This window comes from Diabrotica virgifera, chromosome 8 (genome assembly GCF_917563875.1).
Source record: "Diabrotica virgifera virgifera chromosome 8, PGI_DIABVI_V3a".
Taxonomy (NCBI): domain Eukaryota; kingdom Metazoa; phylum Arthropoda; class Insecta; order Coleoptera; family Chrysomelidae; genus Diabrotica; species Diabrotica virgifera.
This window is the reverse complement of record NC_065450.1, coordinates 41217490-41236821: the sequence shown is the minus strand read 5'-3', so window position 1 is coordinate 41236821 and position 19332 is coordinate 41217490. Positions and strand designations below refer to the sequence as shown.

Genomic DNA, 19332 nt, shown 5'->3' with positions numbered 1-19332 from the left:
AAGTCGAGAAGAAGGGATTGACATTGGAAAGTGCAAGAAACCTAGCGCAAGATCGGAAAGCATGGAGACTACAATGCCAAACTCAACTCCACCAGCCTTACACCTAAAGGTAGAAAGGCTTAGGACTAAGTAAAAAAAAAGTAAGTAAGTACTTACTTTCGTGGCTTCTGAATATTTCTTAATGGTTCCTAATCGGGATAGAAAAGAAAAGAGTAAAAAAAAATACAAATATGGGTTACAATTATAATCAAAATATTTTTTATTTTATTCAAAAGGCAATCAATGCTTAATATTTGCTATTTCTTATTATTCTTAAACATAACATTTACAACTGGGAATTTTATTTCCTTTTGGTTTTCTATTGAAAGTTTTTATTAACATTTAACTATTAGGAGTTATTAGGGACAACTCTATTTAAGTTTGATGAAGCTTTTCTGATATTATTGATTATGTTATTCAATTTTTTATGTGGAATTTAATACGAAAAACCCATACATTCATGTCCAAACAAATGAGACTGACCTTTTCCTGGTGAACTGAAAATGTCCTCACACAAAACCCTTTCCTGCTATCCTTGGCTGCGATCAAACCTCGTCCTGGCTTCCAGTGATGTTCTCCTTTGAAAAACTAGCTCGAATAGCTCTCGTTCCTGCTTTTGTCGTGATGCTGTGTTCTACCTTTTTCGAAACTGCTATCAGCTACCGGGACACTCTGGGCTCAAGGAGGTTCTTTTACTCTCGACCTGGCCTACTTCTCGTTCCACGATAGATACTCCACACTCACGGAACTACCGGCTTTCTCACTCCTCGAACACTACCGTCTACTACTCGACTTCACTTCTCGACAGCTCAAAACATTCTGATCCCACTTTGTCATTCATTCACCTACTTTCTCAATATCCCTTCCAGATTCACAAATCAACCTTCCACCACCAACTCTCATTCTCAGTATTCCTCAAAAACCAATTTTTAATCTTTCTAAATATGCTTAATGGATTTCAAAAGAAAATATTTAATTCCCATTCTAAAATCACTTTCTACTATTTACAAATTTTAATGACCTATTCTCTCTTTCAAATGAGTCTTATTTAGCATAGGCTAATGATCGAAACCTTCCGCGAAAAACGATAATGAACTATCATCTATTTCACTGAGTTTTATTTAGCATAGGCTAATGATCGACCTTCCGAGAAGAACGATAATGGTACGCGTCATTCACTTTGTTTATTTTAAGCGCACTGTCCCGAGTTCCGTCTAATCACTTCTTAAAATTAAATATAACAATTTGTTGTATACAGGGTGTTCTAAATTTATATGCCCGTGGTTGAGAAAATTGAAAATATTTTATATTAAATTGAATCCTGTTTACAACCATCAAAATTTAATTTTCATATCAAATAGAAATATAACAATACATTGTAAATAATTATGATTCGGGAGTGCTCCTAGTAGCATTTAACGTGTCTTGGTTTGTTTATTTCTACTGAATCTGGATTTTAAATTTAGTATAAATTTCTACGTATTATGACTGTTTCTTGTTGAGAATAAAGAAAAAACTTCACCAATTATGGTTTCATTTCGAAAACAACGCACACATCTTATGGAAAATATAATGTCACTCAAATTCAATAAAATTTATACGAATAGATCCGTTTTAATTTACCGATCAAATCTTATCATTGCGCCAACTCTCTATTTTCAAAAATAAGAGCAGAAATTGATACAAATAAATCTGAAATCAAATGGGTAGGTACATAAGTTAGAGAGAGAAAAAATATTTTAAACTACCCAGATTTTCGGTACTCCATAAATCAGCGGATTAGTTTCACTAATCCGCTTAGGCCCAGCGGGATTTAAGCTCTTATGAATAGCACTCGGAGCAATAATGATTGTAACTTTAACACTTTTAACACTTTATGGACTCCAAAAATGTGATTTCGATAAACTTTAATTGCAATTGGCGCCGTAATTAATCATAATTAAGAGTTGGCGCAATGATAAGATTTGATCGGTAAATTAAAACGGATCTATTCGTATAAATTTTATTGAATTTGAGTGACATTATATTTTCCATAAGATGTGTGCGTTGTCCGTATTATGACTGTTTCTTGTTGAGAATAAAGAAAAAACTTTACCAATTATGGTTTCATTTCGAAAACAACATAAGTCCACAAACTTTAAAACATAATATCAAAAAAATAAGCAACATTTAAACTTTTTTGGTCTTTCAGATATAGGTCTGGATCCCGCGTATGAAAAAAAAGTTGATTAATAGCAAGCTGAAAATTTGTTAATAGCTTAAGGGTGTCTAGTCGGATAAACTTTGATATATGGGAACACTGGAACAGGGGCAGTTTTAATTTTGGAACAGGTTAAAAATTTGAAACGGTCACACCACGAAAACGGCACATGTATTTTGTCCGACAGAACAGACTTAAACTCTTCGAACAGAGATTAAACTCTCATGCAAAAATTAGACTGCTATTTATCACCAAATGGGCCTTTTAATGAGTAGAGCATGTAGAATATGTCAAATGACAGGAATTATGACAGGTGATAAATAGCAGTCTAATTTTTGCATGAGAGTTTAATCTCTATTCGGAGAGTTTAAGTCTGTTATGTCGGACAAAATAAATGTGCCGTTTTCGTGGTGTGACCGTTCCAAATTTTCAACCTGTTTCACAATTAAAACTGCCCCTGTTCCAGTGTTCCCATATATAAAAGTTTATCCGACTAAACACCCTTAAGCTATTAACAAATTTTCAGCTTGCTATTAATCAACTTTTTTTTCATACGCGGGATCCAGACCTAATAGATGCATTTATAACCCATAATACTTATATAAAATATAGTATTACTATCAGAATCTCTAACTACTAATGGAAAGATTTTTACGTTTCCTGAAAAATTTACACATTGTAACATACAGTGCTTCCATAAAGTAACGCATAATTTCATTATTTCGTAAACCGGCGACTTTAAGGAAAATTTTCGAAACAGGTCGATTTTTATTTTTAAATTACAATTTTTTGGCATATTACATATCATACTAGTGATGTCATCCATCTGGGCTTGATAACGTAATCGATGAATTTTTTAAATGAGAATAGGGGTCATGTGATAGCTCATTTGAAAGGGTATTTAATTCTCTATTTACTAATACAAACAATAACATAATTATATATACAGGGTGTCCAAAAAGAATTCTTTAATTAAATTAATTGAGACAAAAAGAAAAATGTATGTAACTTATTTAATTCAAAATTCGTTTTACTTTTGTCAGAAAATTAAATGTTAGAGCTGCCATCCACCTGCCTCTTGGAAGTTTAAGATTACGCTTAAGCGAAAATCAATATTTAGGTTTTAAATAAAACATTTTTATGTTTGCTGGCACCAATAAAATATATTTAGAATTAAACAAATTACATACATTCATCTTTTTATACCAATTAATTTAATTTAAATAACATTTTTTGGACACCCTGTATAAATAATTATATTAACAATTATATTATTGAATAGAGAATTACATACCCTTTCAAATGAGCTATTACATGCCCTTTATTCTTATTTAAAAAAATCAACGATTACGTCATCACGCCCAGATGGATGACGTCACTAGTATGATATGTATGCCAATAAATTGTAATTTAAAAATAAAAATCGACCTGTTTCGGTATTTTTCCTGAAAGTGTCCGGTTTGTGAAATAATGAATTTATGCGTTACTTTATGGACGCACTGTATATTGTTTCGCAATGACCCATTAAATTATTATAAATGCAATTAACCATTGACCATGTCATGAAAATGGCAATATAAAATTAATTTTTCAAATGTCAAACTTTAAAATTTGTTTTTGTTAACAAAAAAATAATTTAAATATCTATTATGAAATTCGTTACAAACAAAATCTGATATTTCAACTAAACGAAACAAAATACACAATAAAAGTGAATTATTAAACTCATTCAGGGACCCGTTCAGCCAAAAGAGCCTACAACTGGTTTTTACCTGAGTGCGAGTGGAAGACTTGTAACGTGAAGCGATCGATATTATGTATCTAACTAGGTACTGTCTTTTCCGTAAAAATGTATATCTTGGCAACATCCTGTTGTTGCCAAAGTGATGTTTAAGCAATGTTTTTGACCTACGGGGGTCAAATTGTCGTTATAGTGTAAGGAATAAAATATATAAATAAATCGGATTACTGAAAATCCGACAACGGTGCCAAGCTTAAAGAAGTGTACTAAGCGAACATTCACGGATTATACCTAGAAAATGATAGCATTTCTAGGTGATGCCAAATGACTGCAACGTGAAAAGATGCCAATTTAATAGCGGGATGTATATATATATATATATATATATATATATATATATATATATATTGTTGTGATCTTATTTATTTATATGTGATGATATTCTTATATGTAATTTAATTTAATTAATGCATTAATGATAATCTAATTAATCAACCGAATCACATATCAATATGTTTTCAATCTCAGGGCGAATTATAAAATTACTTACTTACTTTCGTGACTTCTAAGTATTTCTCAGTGGTTCCTAATCGGGATAGGAAAAAATATAAAATAATACACACATATGGATTACAATTATAAATCAAATTTTTGTTTATTTTATATAAATGGCAATTACTGCTTAATATTTGTTAGATCTTATATTTATTTAATACAAACATTTAAAAATGGGAATCTTATTTCCTTTTGGTTTCCAATTTGAAATTTTTATTAATAATGAACTATTAGGATTTATTAGCAACAAATTGATTTAAGTTTGATGAAAATCTTCTGATATTAGCGATTATGTTCTTCAATTTTTAATGTGGTATTTAATACAAAAAACCATACATTCATGTCCTGACAAATGAGACTGACCTTTATCTGGTGAACTGCGAATGTCCTCACACAAGACCCGTTTCCTCCTACCCTTGGTTGCGATGAAAAACTCGTCCTGGCCTCCAGTAATGTTCTCCTTTGAAAACAACCTCGTATCGCTCTCGTTCTTGCTTTTCTCGTGATGCCGTGTTCTACCTTTTTCGAACCACTTCAATCAGCTACCGGGACACTCTTTGCTCAAGGAGATTCTTTTCTCTCGACTCGGCCTACCTCTCGTTCCGATGGGTACTCAACACTCACGGAATTATACCGGCTTTTTCACTCTTCGTACACTACCGTCTACCACTGAACTTCACCTCTCGACCGCTCAAAACATTCTGATCTCTCATCCTCATTCATTTCCCTACTTTCTAAATATCCCTTCCAGATTCAAAAATCAACATCCCACCACAAACTTTAGTTCGCCGTATTCCTCAATACCAAATTTTTAATCTTTCTAAATATGTTTAATGGATTTCAAGAAAAAATAATCATTTCCCAATTTAAACTTACTTTCTACTTTTTACAAAACTTAATGACCTATTATCTATTTCACTGAGTCTTATTTAGCGTAGGCTAATGATCGAACCTTCCGCGAACACTATAATGGTCCGCGTCACTCAACTTGTTTATCTTAGGCACATTGTTACCGAGTTTCGTACGCTTCTTCGAATCACTTTCTTAAAAACTAAATATAATAATTTGTTGTATACAGGTTGTTCTAAATTTACATGCCCGTGGTTGAGAAAATTGAAGATCTTCTATATTAATTTGAATTTTGCTTATAATTATAAAAAATTAATTCTCATATCAAATAGGAATATAACAAATCCCCGCCTTGTATTCGATAAAATTTATCTGCATTTTTAAATAAATTTTCTCGAGGCAAAACCAACTCCCTGTATATTTCCTTATTTTAATCTACGTCTTATACCCCTTCTTCTTGTATTACTCTAATTAGTCCCACCTGTAGAGTAATTGTTTCCTTTTTTTCAGTGTCCTTATCCTGTGTTAGAGTGTCGGCTATTATGTTGTCTTTCCCTTTTTCCCATATCAACTTTCTGTCTTTTTCCTCAGATTCTTCATATACGTCCTCTTCAAATGCCACTGTTTCGATCATATCCTTTTCGCTTTTATTTGTTAGCTTTATTTCTTCTTCTCCTGATCTCATCTCTTCTTTTGAGGAATCCCAGGTTTTATTTTCTTTTGTTGTTAATACTTTTATTTCTTCTTCTCCTGAGCTCGTCTCTTCTTTTGAGGAATCCCAGGTTTCTTTTGCTTTTGATACTCTCAATTTTTCTTCTTCTGGGCTCAACTCTTCTTTTGAGGAGCCACAGGTTTCATTTTCTTTTATCTTTTTCTGACTTTTTCTCCCTTTTCTTCTTTGTCCTTGCTTCGTTGCCAAATTCATTTCCACTGTTTGTTCTTTACCTGATTCGTCCGTATTTTGTTTCTCATGTTCCTTGTCCTTTTCTTCTTCTTTTTCTTCTGTTAGTTTCATCGTATTATTTTTAAAATCTATCATTACATGTTTTTCTGCCAATTCGTCAACTCCTACTATCATGTCATGTGACATGTTTGGCACAATTACACATTGTAGTGCATACTTATTTTTACCTAATCGTACCATTACTCGTATGCCTTCATTTATAGTTGCCAATGTCCGTTTGTTTGCGCCCACTAAATTTACCCTAGGTATTTGAAACGGGCTGTTCTTTTCTAATTTCTTGAGGTTGAGAGCGGACTGTATTTCTAATCGTTTGGAACAGCCACGGTGAGCAGACCTAGAATCACTATTCGGTGTAGGTATCTGCTCGTTTGGGGTAGAATTAAAAGGATGGCTAAATATTATGCCGTTTAATTAAGCGAAGAAAATTATGACAATCAAATCAATTTACACCGCGTCGGCCAAGGTTTTTGTTTGTATTGAGCGTTGCTATGGGACTAAAGCCGCGTTCGCTCAGCATGTAGGGACAACGCATTAACCATACCGCCGCCCTTGAAATAATCTTGGATTATTTAAATACATTAAGTTATTAAAATAATAGATGGGACAAAGTCTTGGCTGAGGCTATGCATATCAACTATAAAATAAATAGAACAAATTGGTTATAAGCATAAAAAACAAGGTACGTTTACAAAGGAAACAAAAATGAATAAAATGAATAAAAAAGTTCGTTTGATATAATTTAGTTATTAGAGAGTGTCAGTGTCCATTTCGATGGGTTGAGGACAAACTTTAGTTACACTGCGTTTAACTATTCCATTTAACGTTAATACACTAACAACGCGCACAACACCGTCCTTGCCAGGATGAAGTTCACAAATACGGCCTCGAGTCCATTGATATACAGGAGAATGTTCGTCTTTTAGAAGAACCATGTTGCCTAGCAGATTGGGTGTGTCTTTCTCAAAGCGCCATTTGTAGCGTTGCTGTAGTGTATGTAGGTATTCTGTTTTCCATCTAGACCAGAAGTGCTGGAGCATAAGCTGCAAGTGCTGGTAGCGGGATAATCGGTTTATGGATCCTTCTAACTTTAGATCAGAGACCATGTTTATAGGATGCCCAATTAAAAAATGTCCGGGCGTCAAGGCTTCCATATCGTTAGGATCATTTCTCAGAGGAAACAGAGGCCGGGAGTTCAGTACTCCTTCAATTTGCACCAACAAGGTATACAATTCCTCGTAAGACAATGGATTAGTATCAGTTAGGATTCTACGTAAATGAGTTTTTATTGACTTTACAGCACTTTCCCATATACCGCCAAAATGAGGAGATTTTGGGGGAATGAAGTGCCAATTAATTTTGCTTTCTTGGGAGAAGTTTTTAATATTGGAATTTGTTAAAATATCATGAATCTTTAGTAGCTCGTTGTTGGCTCCAACAAAATTACTACCCTTATCAGAATAAATATCGGTGCACAACCCGCGTCTAGAAGTAAAACGCCTTAGAACGCTAATGAAACATTCAGAGGTTAATTCGCTAGCTAGCTCGATGTGCACCGCTTTTGTAGCCATGCACACGAACACACAAATATATGCTTTACTTAAGCGACGATTACGAAACTTTGATTCTCTCAAGAGAAAGGGTCCAGCATAGTCTACGCCAGAGCGCGTGAAGGGATGAGACATAGCGATGCGAGAAGGGGGTAAATCTCCCATTAGGTTTTTGATGGTCTTAGGGCTGGATTTAAAACAAGGAATGCATTTATGTAAAACCTTTCGAACAGCATTTCTTCCATTCAGGGGCCAAAAGTTTTGACGAACAAATGATAGAGTTGCTTGAGCTCCTGCATGAAGATTTCGTTGATGCTCGTGGGAAATAATGAGTTCAGTAAAATGGGTTTTGTCAGGAAGTAAAATAGGGTGTTTGGAATAGTATTGTAGATCGGCATTTCGCAATCTACCACCAACTCTTATAATATCATTTTTGTCTATAAAAACATGCAAGGAGCTAAGTTTACTGGAAGGCATCACTTGACCTTGCTTTTTTAGGATTTGAATATCTTCAAGAAAATTGCGAGATTGAATGTGCTTTATAAGAAGTATTTTTCCCTTTTCGATTTCATGCTCAGTCAGATCACCAAACATTTTAGACTCTTTGGCAACCTTGAGGTTTGATATAAATCTTAAACAATATGCGGTTACATTGATAAGTCTAGAATAGCTGGAAATTCTTTCGATAAGCAGGGAAACTATATCAGATTTGATTTCCTGGGTGGACAATATAATAGATTTTGGATTTATTTCTGGTAAATCCTGATCTAAATTTTTTGTAAAGTTAGAAATGTGATTAATTGTGGACCAGGTCTCATTTGGTTGAGATAAGAACGTGGGACCATGCCACCATAATTCAGAATTATGTAGATCAGTAGGGGTGGATCCTCTGGATAAGATATCAGCGGGATTAGAATCGGAGCGTATATGATACCAATTGACAATGCTTGATAATTGTTGTATCTCTGATACACGGTTACAGACAAAGGTTTTTAAAATACGAGGTTCAAGAGATAACCAATTTAAAACAATTGTGGAGTCGGTATAAAGGTAAGTTCTTTGAATATTGAAATCCAAAAGATCAGTTATCTTTTTAGCAAGACGAGCAAGAACAAGAGCGCCACAAAGCTCAAGTCGAGGTAATGAAATCGCCTTTAAAGGAGCTACGCGTGATTTAGCGCAGAGTAAATTGCTGAGTATATAGCCTTGTGGACTAACGGATCTTATGTAGATGCAAGCGCCATATGCGTTAATCGAACTATCTGAAAACCCATGAAGCTCAAAGTTTGAGGAATTTTTTGAAACAACTTGTCTTGGAATATTATATGCATTTACAAGTGAAAGATTATCGATAAAATGTTTCCAAGTCTTATAAATCTCTGAGGGAACCGGATCGTCCCATGCAATTTTAAGGATCCATAATTTTTGCATTAAAACTTTTACTTGGATAATCATGGGTCCAAGGAACCCCAGAGGATCAAAAATTGATGAAATGGTTGATAAAATCGTTCTTTTTGTTACTAGAGTTGAAGGAGGTTTTATTTTAGATTTAAAATTAAACGAATCGGCTTGAGAGTTCCAAGATATGCCAAGAGCCTTATTATTGGGTGAGTCTGATATAATATATTCAGCGTTAGAGTTTTCTAACTTTATATTGGGCAATATAGCGTCACTATTGGAGACAAATTTCCGTAAAACGAAACCAAATGAACCTAAAATGGAGGTTAGATTTTTACGAATTAAGATTAATTCCTCCTCGGTGGAGGCACCAGTCACTACATCGTCAACATAAGTATCGAGTTCTAATATGTTACTTTCAATTGGAAAATCGTCTTTTACCAAAATTGATATTTCTTTGAGACACCTTGTTGCTAGGTAGGATGAACATGCCATGCCGTAAGTTACGGTATTTAGCTGATAAGTGGAAAGTGTTTCCGTAGGAGTATTTCGCCATATTATGCGTTGAAGATTACGTTGTTCAGGATCAATCAGTATTTGGCGATACATTTTCTCAATATCGCTTGTTAAAACAAAATTATGTTGTCTAAAACGCAGTATTATAGAAAATAGATCGCTTTGTACAGTAGGTCCTATCTTGAGTACATTGTTCAAAGACAACCCTGTTGAGGTGGGAGATGATGCGTCAAACACGATACGGGTTTTGGTAGTTATACTTTCTTGCTTCTCGACAGCATGATGTGGTAAATAATAAGATATTATCGAACTCGATTTGTCCGTCTGTAGACCAATGGGAGACATATGTCCCAAAGTGATGTATTCTGACATAAAATCGTTATATGCTTTATTTAGCAAAGGCTTTCTTTGAAGTTTCCTTTCAATTGACAAAAATCGTTTTACAGCGGAATTATAAGATTCACCAAGTTGAGTAATTTGAGGTTTAGTGGGCAGGCTCACTTGAAAACGTCCCGTGTTGTCACGTATTGTGGTAGATTTGAAGTAAGTTTCACACTCTTCCTCTTCCTGAGTATACTTAGAAGAAGAAGACAAGTTATAATTTTCATCTATTTTCCAGAAGTTTTCAACGCTAGATTGGAGCTGGTCATTAGAAGATGTTAATAAGCAAGAGTCAATAGTTGTGTTCAAAGAACAAGCACTCGGAGGGACGGGACCGCTAACAATCCATCCCAATTTGGTTTGTTGCAAAATTGGTTGATTTTTATTACCCCTGATTTGACCTGAGCTTAAGATATTAAAAAACAATCCTGCTCCTATGAGAATATGTACTTCAGAGGGGTCATAAAAATTGGGATCAGCAAGAACAATATTGTCAGGTATATTTAAATGAGTAGTGTTGATATAATGTTGAGGCGTTAAATCGGTAATACGATCGATAACAAGAGCAGGCATTTTAAATGTATAATCACCGCTTAAGGATTTTACTTCTCAATTTACTCTTTTGGTTAAGGAAGTAGTTGATAAATTAATTCCCGAGATTGGCAAGTCAACATGTTCGAAAGTAAGATTTAATTTTTCAAAAAGTTCCTGCGTTATAAAGTTGGATTGACTACCACTATCTAGAACTGCTCTGGTTAGTATAGGTTGACGATTTTTGTTAAGTGTTTTCACAACGGCGGTTGATAACAATATAAACGAATTAGGGCTTTGATTGGTTGAGTGCAAGTTACAAGAGGATTGGGAAGATGTGGAATTATTTGGTTGGAGAATTGCATTTTGCGAGGTGGATGCAGAACCATTAAAGTTGTGGGTTGGCGAGGTTTCACTCGTGCTACTGATGACTTTATTTCTATGCAATAGGCTGTGATATTTACCCTGGCAGGTTTTACAAAGGTGGGTAGATTTGCATTCACTAGATTTATGAGAAGATCGTAAACAGTTGGTACATAAAAAAGCCTTTTTGGCCTCAGAAAATCGATCAGGTACAGACATGCTATGAAACTTGGTGCAAGAATAAATGAAATGGTTGTCGGCACATAAAGGACATTTATTTTTGTTTTGAGCTAAAAGTGAATGGCTATTCGATTTAAATGATTGTTTAGGAATTTGATCGTATCTTTTATCATTTCCCCTTGAGTTTAGCTTACATTCAATAGACTCCAAAAATTTACATCTATCACTTAAAAATTCAGTGAATTGACTAATAGTAGGTGATTGAATATTTTTGGTAACCTTTTCCCATTCTTTACGAGAGGTTAAATCTAGCTTTGAGGTTAAAAGGTAAATCAAAATAGCATTCCATTCGGAGACTTTTTCTCCTAGGTTTTCTAATGATTTGTAGTGATTTATAAACGTGTCTGAAAATTTTCTTAGAGCGTGAGATGATTCATTCTTAACAAGGCTTAATTCAACAAGGGACTCGATATGAGCATGAGTAATGGCTTTCTTGTTCTCGTAGCGCTCAGTTAGTAATTTCCAAGCGACATCGTAGTTTTCTGCAGTAGCAGAAAGGGACTTTATGATTTGAGCTGCTTCGCCTTTTAAACTACCTTTGAGATAATAGAATTTTTCAATATTCTGAATATTAGAATTTTTATCGATTAATGCTTCAAAGGTTTGTTTATAGGTTACCCAAGTTTCATAGCTTCCTTGAAATTCAGGTAAAGGAATTGGGGGTAAATAGGTATTTACATGATGATTAGGAGGAGTGATTGAAGAAGGCTGTGCTAGTGGTGGAGTTGGGGGCTCAAGAATGAATTTTGCTTTGGCCATAGAGGCATAATATCTGGTTTCGAATTCATTTCTTTCATCTTCTTGAAGATTAATTTCAGGAAGATCACTTGTTAAACAAAGCTGTTCAATATCACCTTGTATTTTTTCAAATTCTAGAGGAAGATTTTTTAGAGTATCCAAACGAATTTGTAAGTCAATACGACTGGTGCATGATAACGGAGTAACGCATTTTTTTACAAAGTTATCAAATCTGGTTAAGGAGGCTTTAATTATACCACGACGAGCTACTAAATATTTAAGCTTATCTTTAACGTCTTCTTCTGCCATGGTTTGACTAATTTAAAAACGTTAAACAGTAAGCGTTAAGTCGTAATATATAACTTGATGACCCTGTTTATACAAATCAGGTACGCCAATGGCAATCAAATTTTAATTTAATATTACAGTTTTTATTAGAATGGTTTGGAATTAAAATTAAAATATTTTTAATAACCTTGGGAAAGTTTGGTTGCGCCTATGGCGAGGCAAAATGAAATAAAATACTTTAATCAATTTTAAAGGAGGTTGGTTGCGCCTATGGTGAGGCAAAATAAAATTTAAATATTTTAATTAGCTTTAAAAGCGTTTGGGTGCGCCTATGGTGAGGGAAACTAAATTTAAAATACTTTAATTAATTTAAAATAATTTGGTTGCGCCTATGGTGAGGCAAAATAATATTAAAATATTTTAATTAGCTTTAAAAGTGTTTGGGTGCGCCTATGGTGAGGCAAACTAAATTTAAAATATTTTAATTAATTTAAAATAATTTGGTTGCGCCTATGGTGAGGCAAAATAAAATTAAAATATTTTAATTAGCTTTAAAAGCGTTTGGCTGCGCCTATGGGGAGGCAAAATAAAATTTAAAATATTTTAATTAGTTTTAAATGTAATTGGTCGCGCCTATGATAATGCAAAATTAAATATTTTAATTATTTTTAAAGAATTTGGTTGCGCCTATGGTGAGGCAAATGAATGTTTAAACGAGTTGTAACTTTAAAATTATGTTATACACGCCAATGGTAGGCTTGAAAAGCTTAAGTATAAGCTCAGAATGGGTAAAAAAAGGCTTTATTGAAATTTGACGATTATTTTTCAGTTAAAATATATGTCAGAAACTCGAACTGTCATCCATTGACTTTAAAAAATGTGTATTTCACGCTAATGCAAATTAAAGTTATACAATGTGAGGAACTGACCTGTATTCTTCGCTCTGAGTTTACCTGACGTGGTGATAACTGGGTATCCTCTTCGTAGTCTAATGGACTGGGAATCCGGCTCGAAGGACCATGAAACGGGCTGTTCTTTTCTAATTTCTTGAGGTTGAGAGCGGACTGTATTTCTAATCGTTTGGAACAGCCACGGTGAGCAGACCTAGAATCACTATTCGGTGTAGGTATCTGCTCGTTTGGGGTAGAATTAAAAGGATGGCTAAATATTATGCCGTTTAATTAAGCGAAGAAAATTATGACAATCAAATCAATTTACACCGCGTCGGCCAAGGTTTTTGTTTGTATTGAGCGTTGCTATGGGACTAAAGCCGCGTTCGCTCAGCATGTAGGGACAACGCATTAACCAGTATTTTGTAAATTAAATTTGTTAAATTAACTTCTTCTATTAGTTTTCTGTTGACCAATGTTATTTCAGATCCAGTATCTATCATAATTTTAATTAGTTTCTCGTTGATAAATCCATCCACAAATTTTAAATTAACTCCATTTTTCTTTTCGTTGTTTCCTGCCAATTTAATAAATTCCTTGGGTTGACAAAAGATTCCTGTTTGGTTTTTTGTTTTTAGTGAGCGCCTTCGTGAAAAAACGCCGGTTGCTCATCGTTGTTTATATTTTCGTCATAATTTCTCTCTCCGTCATATTCTTCTGTCTGGGTATTATTTACCTCTCTTCTATTTTCTCTTGGTCTGTCGGATCTGTTTCGGTTTTCTCGATATCCCTGTTCATTTTGTCTACCATTATTTCTGTTTTCTTGATTTGAGCGTGTGATGTTTCTACTCTGGTATTCTCGATTTCTGTCCTCATTCCATTGCCTATTTCTTTGTTCATAATTTCCTCTTCCGTTGTCTCTATTTTCGTTTTCCCTTCTGGGATTAAAATCTCGTCTTGTATAGTCTCTCCTATTTTGATTTCTCTCTCTGTAATCCTGTGTCTCTCGGGGCCTGTAATCTTCTCGCGACCTTCTTGATTTTCTTTCTCTTAAACGTGATTCTCTTACTTGTAAGAATTGGCATAGACTATTTATGTCTTTATAGTTTTGCAATGTGATATGGTCTTCCAGCGTTTCTTCGAAATGTCTTGCAATCAGTTCGACTAATTGTTCCGATGAGTAATTATATTGTAAATGTTTTGCATTATAGTAAATTTGTAGAGCATATGTCCTTTCTGAGATACCCATCCTATCATTGTATTTCCCATTTTGCAATTCCTTGTTAATTTCCAATTGTTGGACTTTTCCCCAGAAATAATTCAAAAATTTTTGTTCAAATTGTTGCCAACTGTCAAATTCTTCTTCTTTGCAATCGAACCATAGGCTTGCTTCATATTTGAGATGGTTTCTGATAGTTTCTTTTGCTGTTTCGAAATTTCCGATGTGTTGTATTTTCTTTTTCAGGCTATTTATGAACGGCACTGGGTGTAATCTTCTTACATCCCCGCCAAACCTTATCTTCACGTCATCTGTGCTATGTATAACCATTTCTCTTCTTTCTCCTACATTTTGTTGCGTCCGGTTTTCGGTGACTTGTTTTTCTATTTCTGTGATTCTTTTTTCCACTTCTTCTCTGTCTACTTGAATAGCATTTTCCAACTTATTTTCCAAATTTTCTAGTTCCTTTATTTTATCTTGAATTTTCATTTCATACTTTTCTATGCGTTCCTCCATTTTCTTGTTGTTCTCTTCTATGGCTTGTTTTGTTTCCACAACAAATTGATTTAAGTTTGATGAAAATCTTCTGATATTAGCGATTATGTTCTTCAATTTTTAATGTGGTATTTAATACAAAAAACCATACATTCATGTCCCGACAAATGAGACTGACCTTTATCTGGTGAACTGCGAATGTCCTCACACTAGACCCGTTTCCTCCTACCCTTGGTTGCGATGAAAACTGTCCTGGCCTCCAGTAATGTTCTCCTTTGAAAACAACCTCGTATCGCTCTCGTTCCTGCTTTTCTCGTGATGCCGTGTTCTACCTTTTTCGAACCACTTCAATCAGCTACCGGGACACTCTTTGCTCAAGGAGATTCTTTTCTCTCGACTCGGCCTACCTCTCGTTCCGATGGGTACTCAACACTCACGGAATTATACCGGCTTTTTCACTCTTCGTACACTACCGTCTACCACTGGACTTCACCTCTCGACCGCTCAAAACATTCTGATCTATCATCCTCATTCATTTCCCTACTTTCTAAATATCCCTTCCAGATTCAAAAATCAACATTCCACCACAAACTTTAGTTCGCCGTATTCCTCAATACCAAATTTTTAATCTTTCTAAATATGTTTAATGGATTTCAAGAAAAAATAATCATTTCCCAATTTAAACTTACTTTCTACTTTTTACAAAACTTAATGACCTATTATCTATTTCACTGAGTCTTATTTAGCGTAGGCTAATGATCGAACCTTCCGCGAACACTATAATGGTCCGCGTCACTCAACTTGTTTATCTTAGGCGCATTGTTACCGAGTTTCGTACGCTTCTTCGAATCACTTTCTTAAAAACTAAATATAATAATTTGTTGTATACAGGTTGTTCTAAATTTACATGCCCGTGGTTGAGAAAATTGAAGATCTTTTATATTAATTTGAATTTTGCTTATAATTATAAAAATTTAATTCTCATATCAAATAGGAATATAACAATATATATATATATATATACATATATATATATATATATATATATATATATATATATATATATATATATATATATATATATATATATATATATATATATACATTTCATCACCATCATCACTTGACTGACACAACATCGCAAAAGCACAGTCTTTTTGTCATTCAAATTTCATTAAACTACTTCACTTGATAGTGGTTCTAGCTCGACTGACAGCGCAGGTGACCTCCTTGCTATGTGCTGTCGACATCGACCGCGACCTACACCTCCACCTCGACCCACTTGTTCTGTTCTTACCCTTAGAAACGTCATGCTATAAAAAATTAGGACTATTTTCTCGGAAATTATTTGTGCTCTACATCTGCAGCTGATATTATTAAAGAGGAGGCTGCAGCTGATGTAAGATCTGGTATTTCCCCTTGCATGATTTTTGTTGTGTTATTTATTGAACCTTTATTTTATCCTTTGCATATTAAACAAGTAATTTTAATAATGTGTAGAAGGTATATAATTTTCTAAAGATTATCTTATTATTTTCAGATCGGAATCTCCTTATATCTAACGCCATATTTTTATTAACAGCTGGAACAGAAACAACTGCTACTACAATTTCTTTTGCCTTATATGAATTAGCTCTAAATCCAGGCATACAAGGAAAGTTAAGAAATGAAATTATAAATAATTATGAAATACACGAAGGCTTTACGTACGAAGGGATACAGAAAAATAAATATTTAGAAATGGTTATTAATGGTAAATATAATGTTACATTTATAATAGTAATAACGTTTTTATTCGTAACTAGTACAATAATAATAATATACGTTTATTCAAAACAATAGTTATTACAATAATTTACAATTTCAGTTTACTTACGCTAAAATAAACGTAAAGAAAAGTCTTAAAAGCATAAACATGCTTGTTGACTTAATCTGTCTAATATTGACAGGTTTATGTTTTTTGTTTTTTTTTACAAATTATTATTTTATTTTTACAGTTTCTAATCTAATTTCTATGTTTTTTTATCTAGTATAATTTAAATTTATTAAATTGTTACACAACTCCCTTTTTTGGACATTTTTAAAATGTATGGGCAATTGGTGGTATATTCTTGGAGCAAAATATTTAATTGAACGTTGCATGATTGGTTTTAAAGTGTGAAGACATTCGACATTCAATTTTCTTCTTGTTTCATAATTTGACTCTTTTACTTTAAGAGAAATTTTATCTTTATGAATATTTTTAAGTAGCTCTAAGCAGTACAATTGCCGAACATCAAGAACCTGAGTTTCATGAAAAAGTTGGTCTGAGGGATATGTTTTTCGTTTTCCATATATATTAGTTTAAGAAACCATTTCTGAGTATTTTGAATGGTCACCAGATGGCAATCAGCTACTCCACCCCATCCTAAAATCCCATATACAAGATGAGCTTGTGCTAGAGACAGGTTAAAGCATTTTAAGCTGTTCAACATCCAAAAACTCTTTTAAATAGCGGAATTTTGGTAGCAGTCCTCGTATTTTTCTTATAATATTTTTTATTTGTAAGTCCCATTTAAGGGGCCTGTCAATTATGACTCCTAAATGTTTTATGTATGCTTGTTCTGCATGCTCTATCTCTTTGCTGAAAGTAGGCATACATCATCGAAGTATTCAAGATTTTCTAATTGTTCAAAGGTATTCCAGTGTATCCCAGTTTTACCGTTGCTGCTTTTTCTCATAAGCCAGTCCATGACAATAATAAACAGAGTAGGAGACAGTATACAACCCTGCTTTACACCGCTGTTAATGTCGACTGGTTCTGTTAAATTCCCGTCGTATAATACTTGTTGTGGTGTTTTCATAAAACAACTTCATCATTCTTAAGAATTTGTCAGGTATCCCATAACTCTCTACTATTTCCCACAATTTTTCTCTATGTAGGATATCGAACGCCTTTCTAAAGTCAATGAAGTTTAGATATAGTTTACTTTGCCATTTCACTGACTGCTCGATGATCATTCTGAGCTTGCAGATCTGGTCTATACATGACTTATTTGCTCGGAAGCCAGCTTGATTTGGTCTTAATTTTTGGTCTATTTTCTTTTTCATGCTATTTAGCATGATACGGGTCATTATTTTGCTCGCAACACATAAGAGGGTTATAGGTCTCCAGTTCTCGCACTTTGAGGTGTCACCTTTTTTCGGGATAGTGATTATAATGCTTTCTGTCCATTCTTTGGGAATTTTCTCTTGACTCCATATATTTTCAAATAGTTTATACAGTAAATGTATCATTTTTTCAGTGTTCACTTTAAACAGCTCACCTACAATATCATCTGGACCTGCTGCCTTTCCCTTTTTGAGTTGTTTTATAATCTCTGTTATTTCCTCTCGGCTGAAGTTGGAGACATCAATATCTAACGGTTCTGGGGTTTCTTCTTTCTCAATATTTTCTAATGAATTCACATTGTGGTTAAACAAGTCATTGAAATACTCCATCCATCGTCTTGTTATATCTTTTTCTGCTGTTAGTATTTGATTATCTTTATCTCTAATATGTGTGTTATGTGGTGTCCATTTCCTGGCGAGTTTCTTTGTGTTTTCATAAAGTTTCCTCATATCATTAGTTGCTGCAGCTTGTTCGGCTTCTGTTGCTAAATTATCGTAGTATGTTCTTTTGTCTTTTCTTGAACTCTTCTTGACTTCAATGTCTTTTTTCTTGTTCAAAGAAACATTTTCCAGATGTCAACGTGTATAAAGGGCTTATCAACGCTTCTCATTTGTTTTGGGCCTCCGTCGTATGTCGTATATTAATATTATACATATATTATACGACACATGACAGAGGCTCGAAACAAATGAGAAGCGTTGAAAAGCCCTATTAATTAAAACAACAATAAGACAAACAACACTATAAAATGTAACAAAGGAATAAGAAACAAATATTTAGTGACCACCTAAATGTTCAAATTGCTGCCTATCATTTTCGATGCAAGCATATTTACTCTTTCAAGAATAGATTGAACAGCAGTCTCAATTTCTGCCCTCGAAATGCTTTGAATGACGTTTCGTATTCTCTGGATCATGTTTTCTTGAGTAGTGTGGATTTTCTTGTGTAGTTTATGATTGCATCGAAAATGATGGGCAACAATTTGAACATTTAGGTTGTCACTAAATAGTTGTTTTTATTTCTTTATTATATTTCATAGTGTTGTTTGTCTTATTGTTGTTTTAAATAATTACATTTATATACGTTGACAACTGGAAAATGTTTCTTTGTTTTTTCCATAGCACACTATTTTTCCTTAACTTAGTTTACCGGTGACAGTAACAGTTATATTTAAAATTTACACCTTTCTGAAGATATCTTGAGATAGAAAAAAGGTATCGACATACG

At 33.8% G+C, this 19332-nt stretch overlaps 1 protein-coding gene across 1 annotated transcript in view; it reads left to right on the top strand.

Annotated features, from left to right (window-relative positions):
• The window catches only part of LOC126890142 (uncharacterized), a 218037-nt gene that overhangs the window by 94030 nt on the left and 104675 nt on the right, over nucleotides 1-19332 (top strand). The window contains exon 3 of the mRNA XM_050658992.1: nucleotides 16495-16707. Within this exon, the coding sequence (XP_050514949.1) occupies nucleotides 16495-16707 (213 nt within the window). The remainder of the gene's footprint in view (nucleotides 1-16494; nucleotides 16708-19332) is intronic.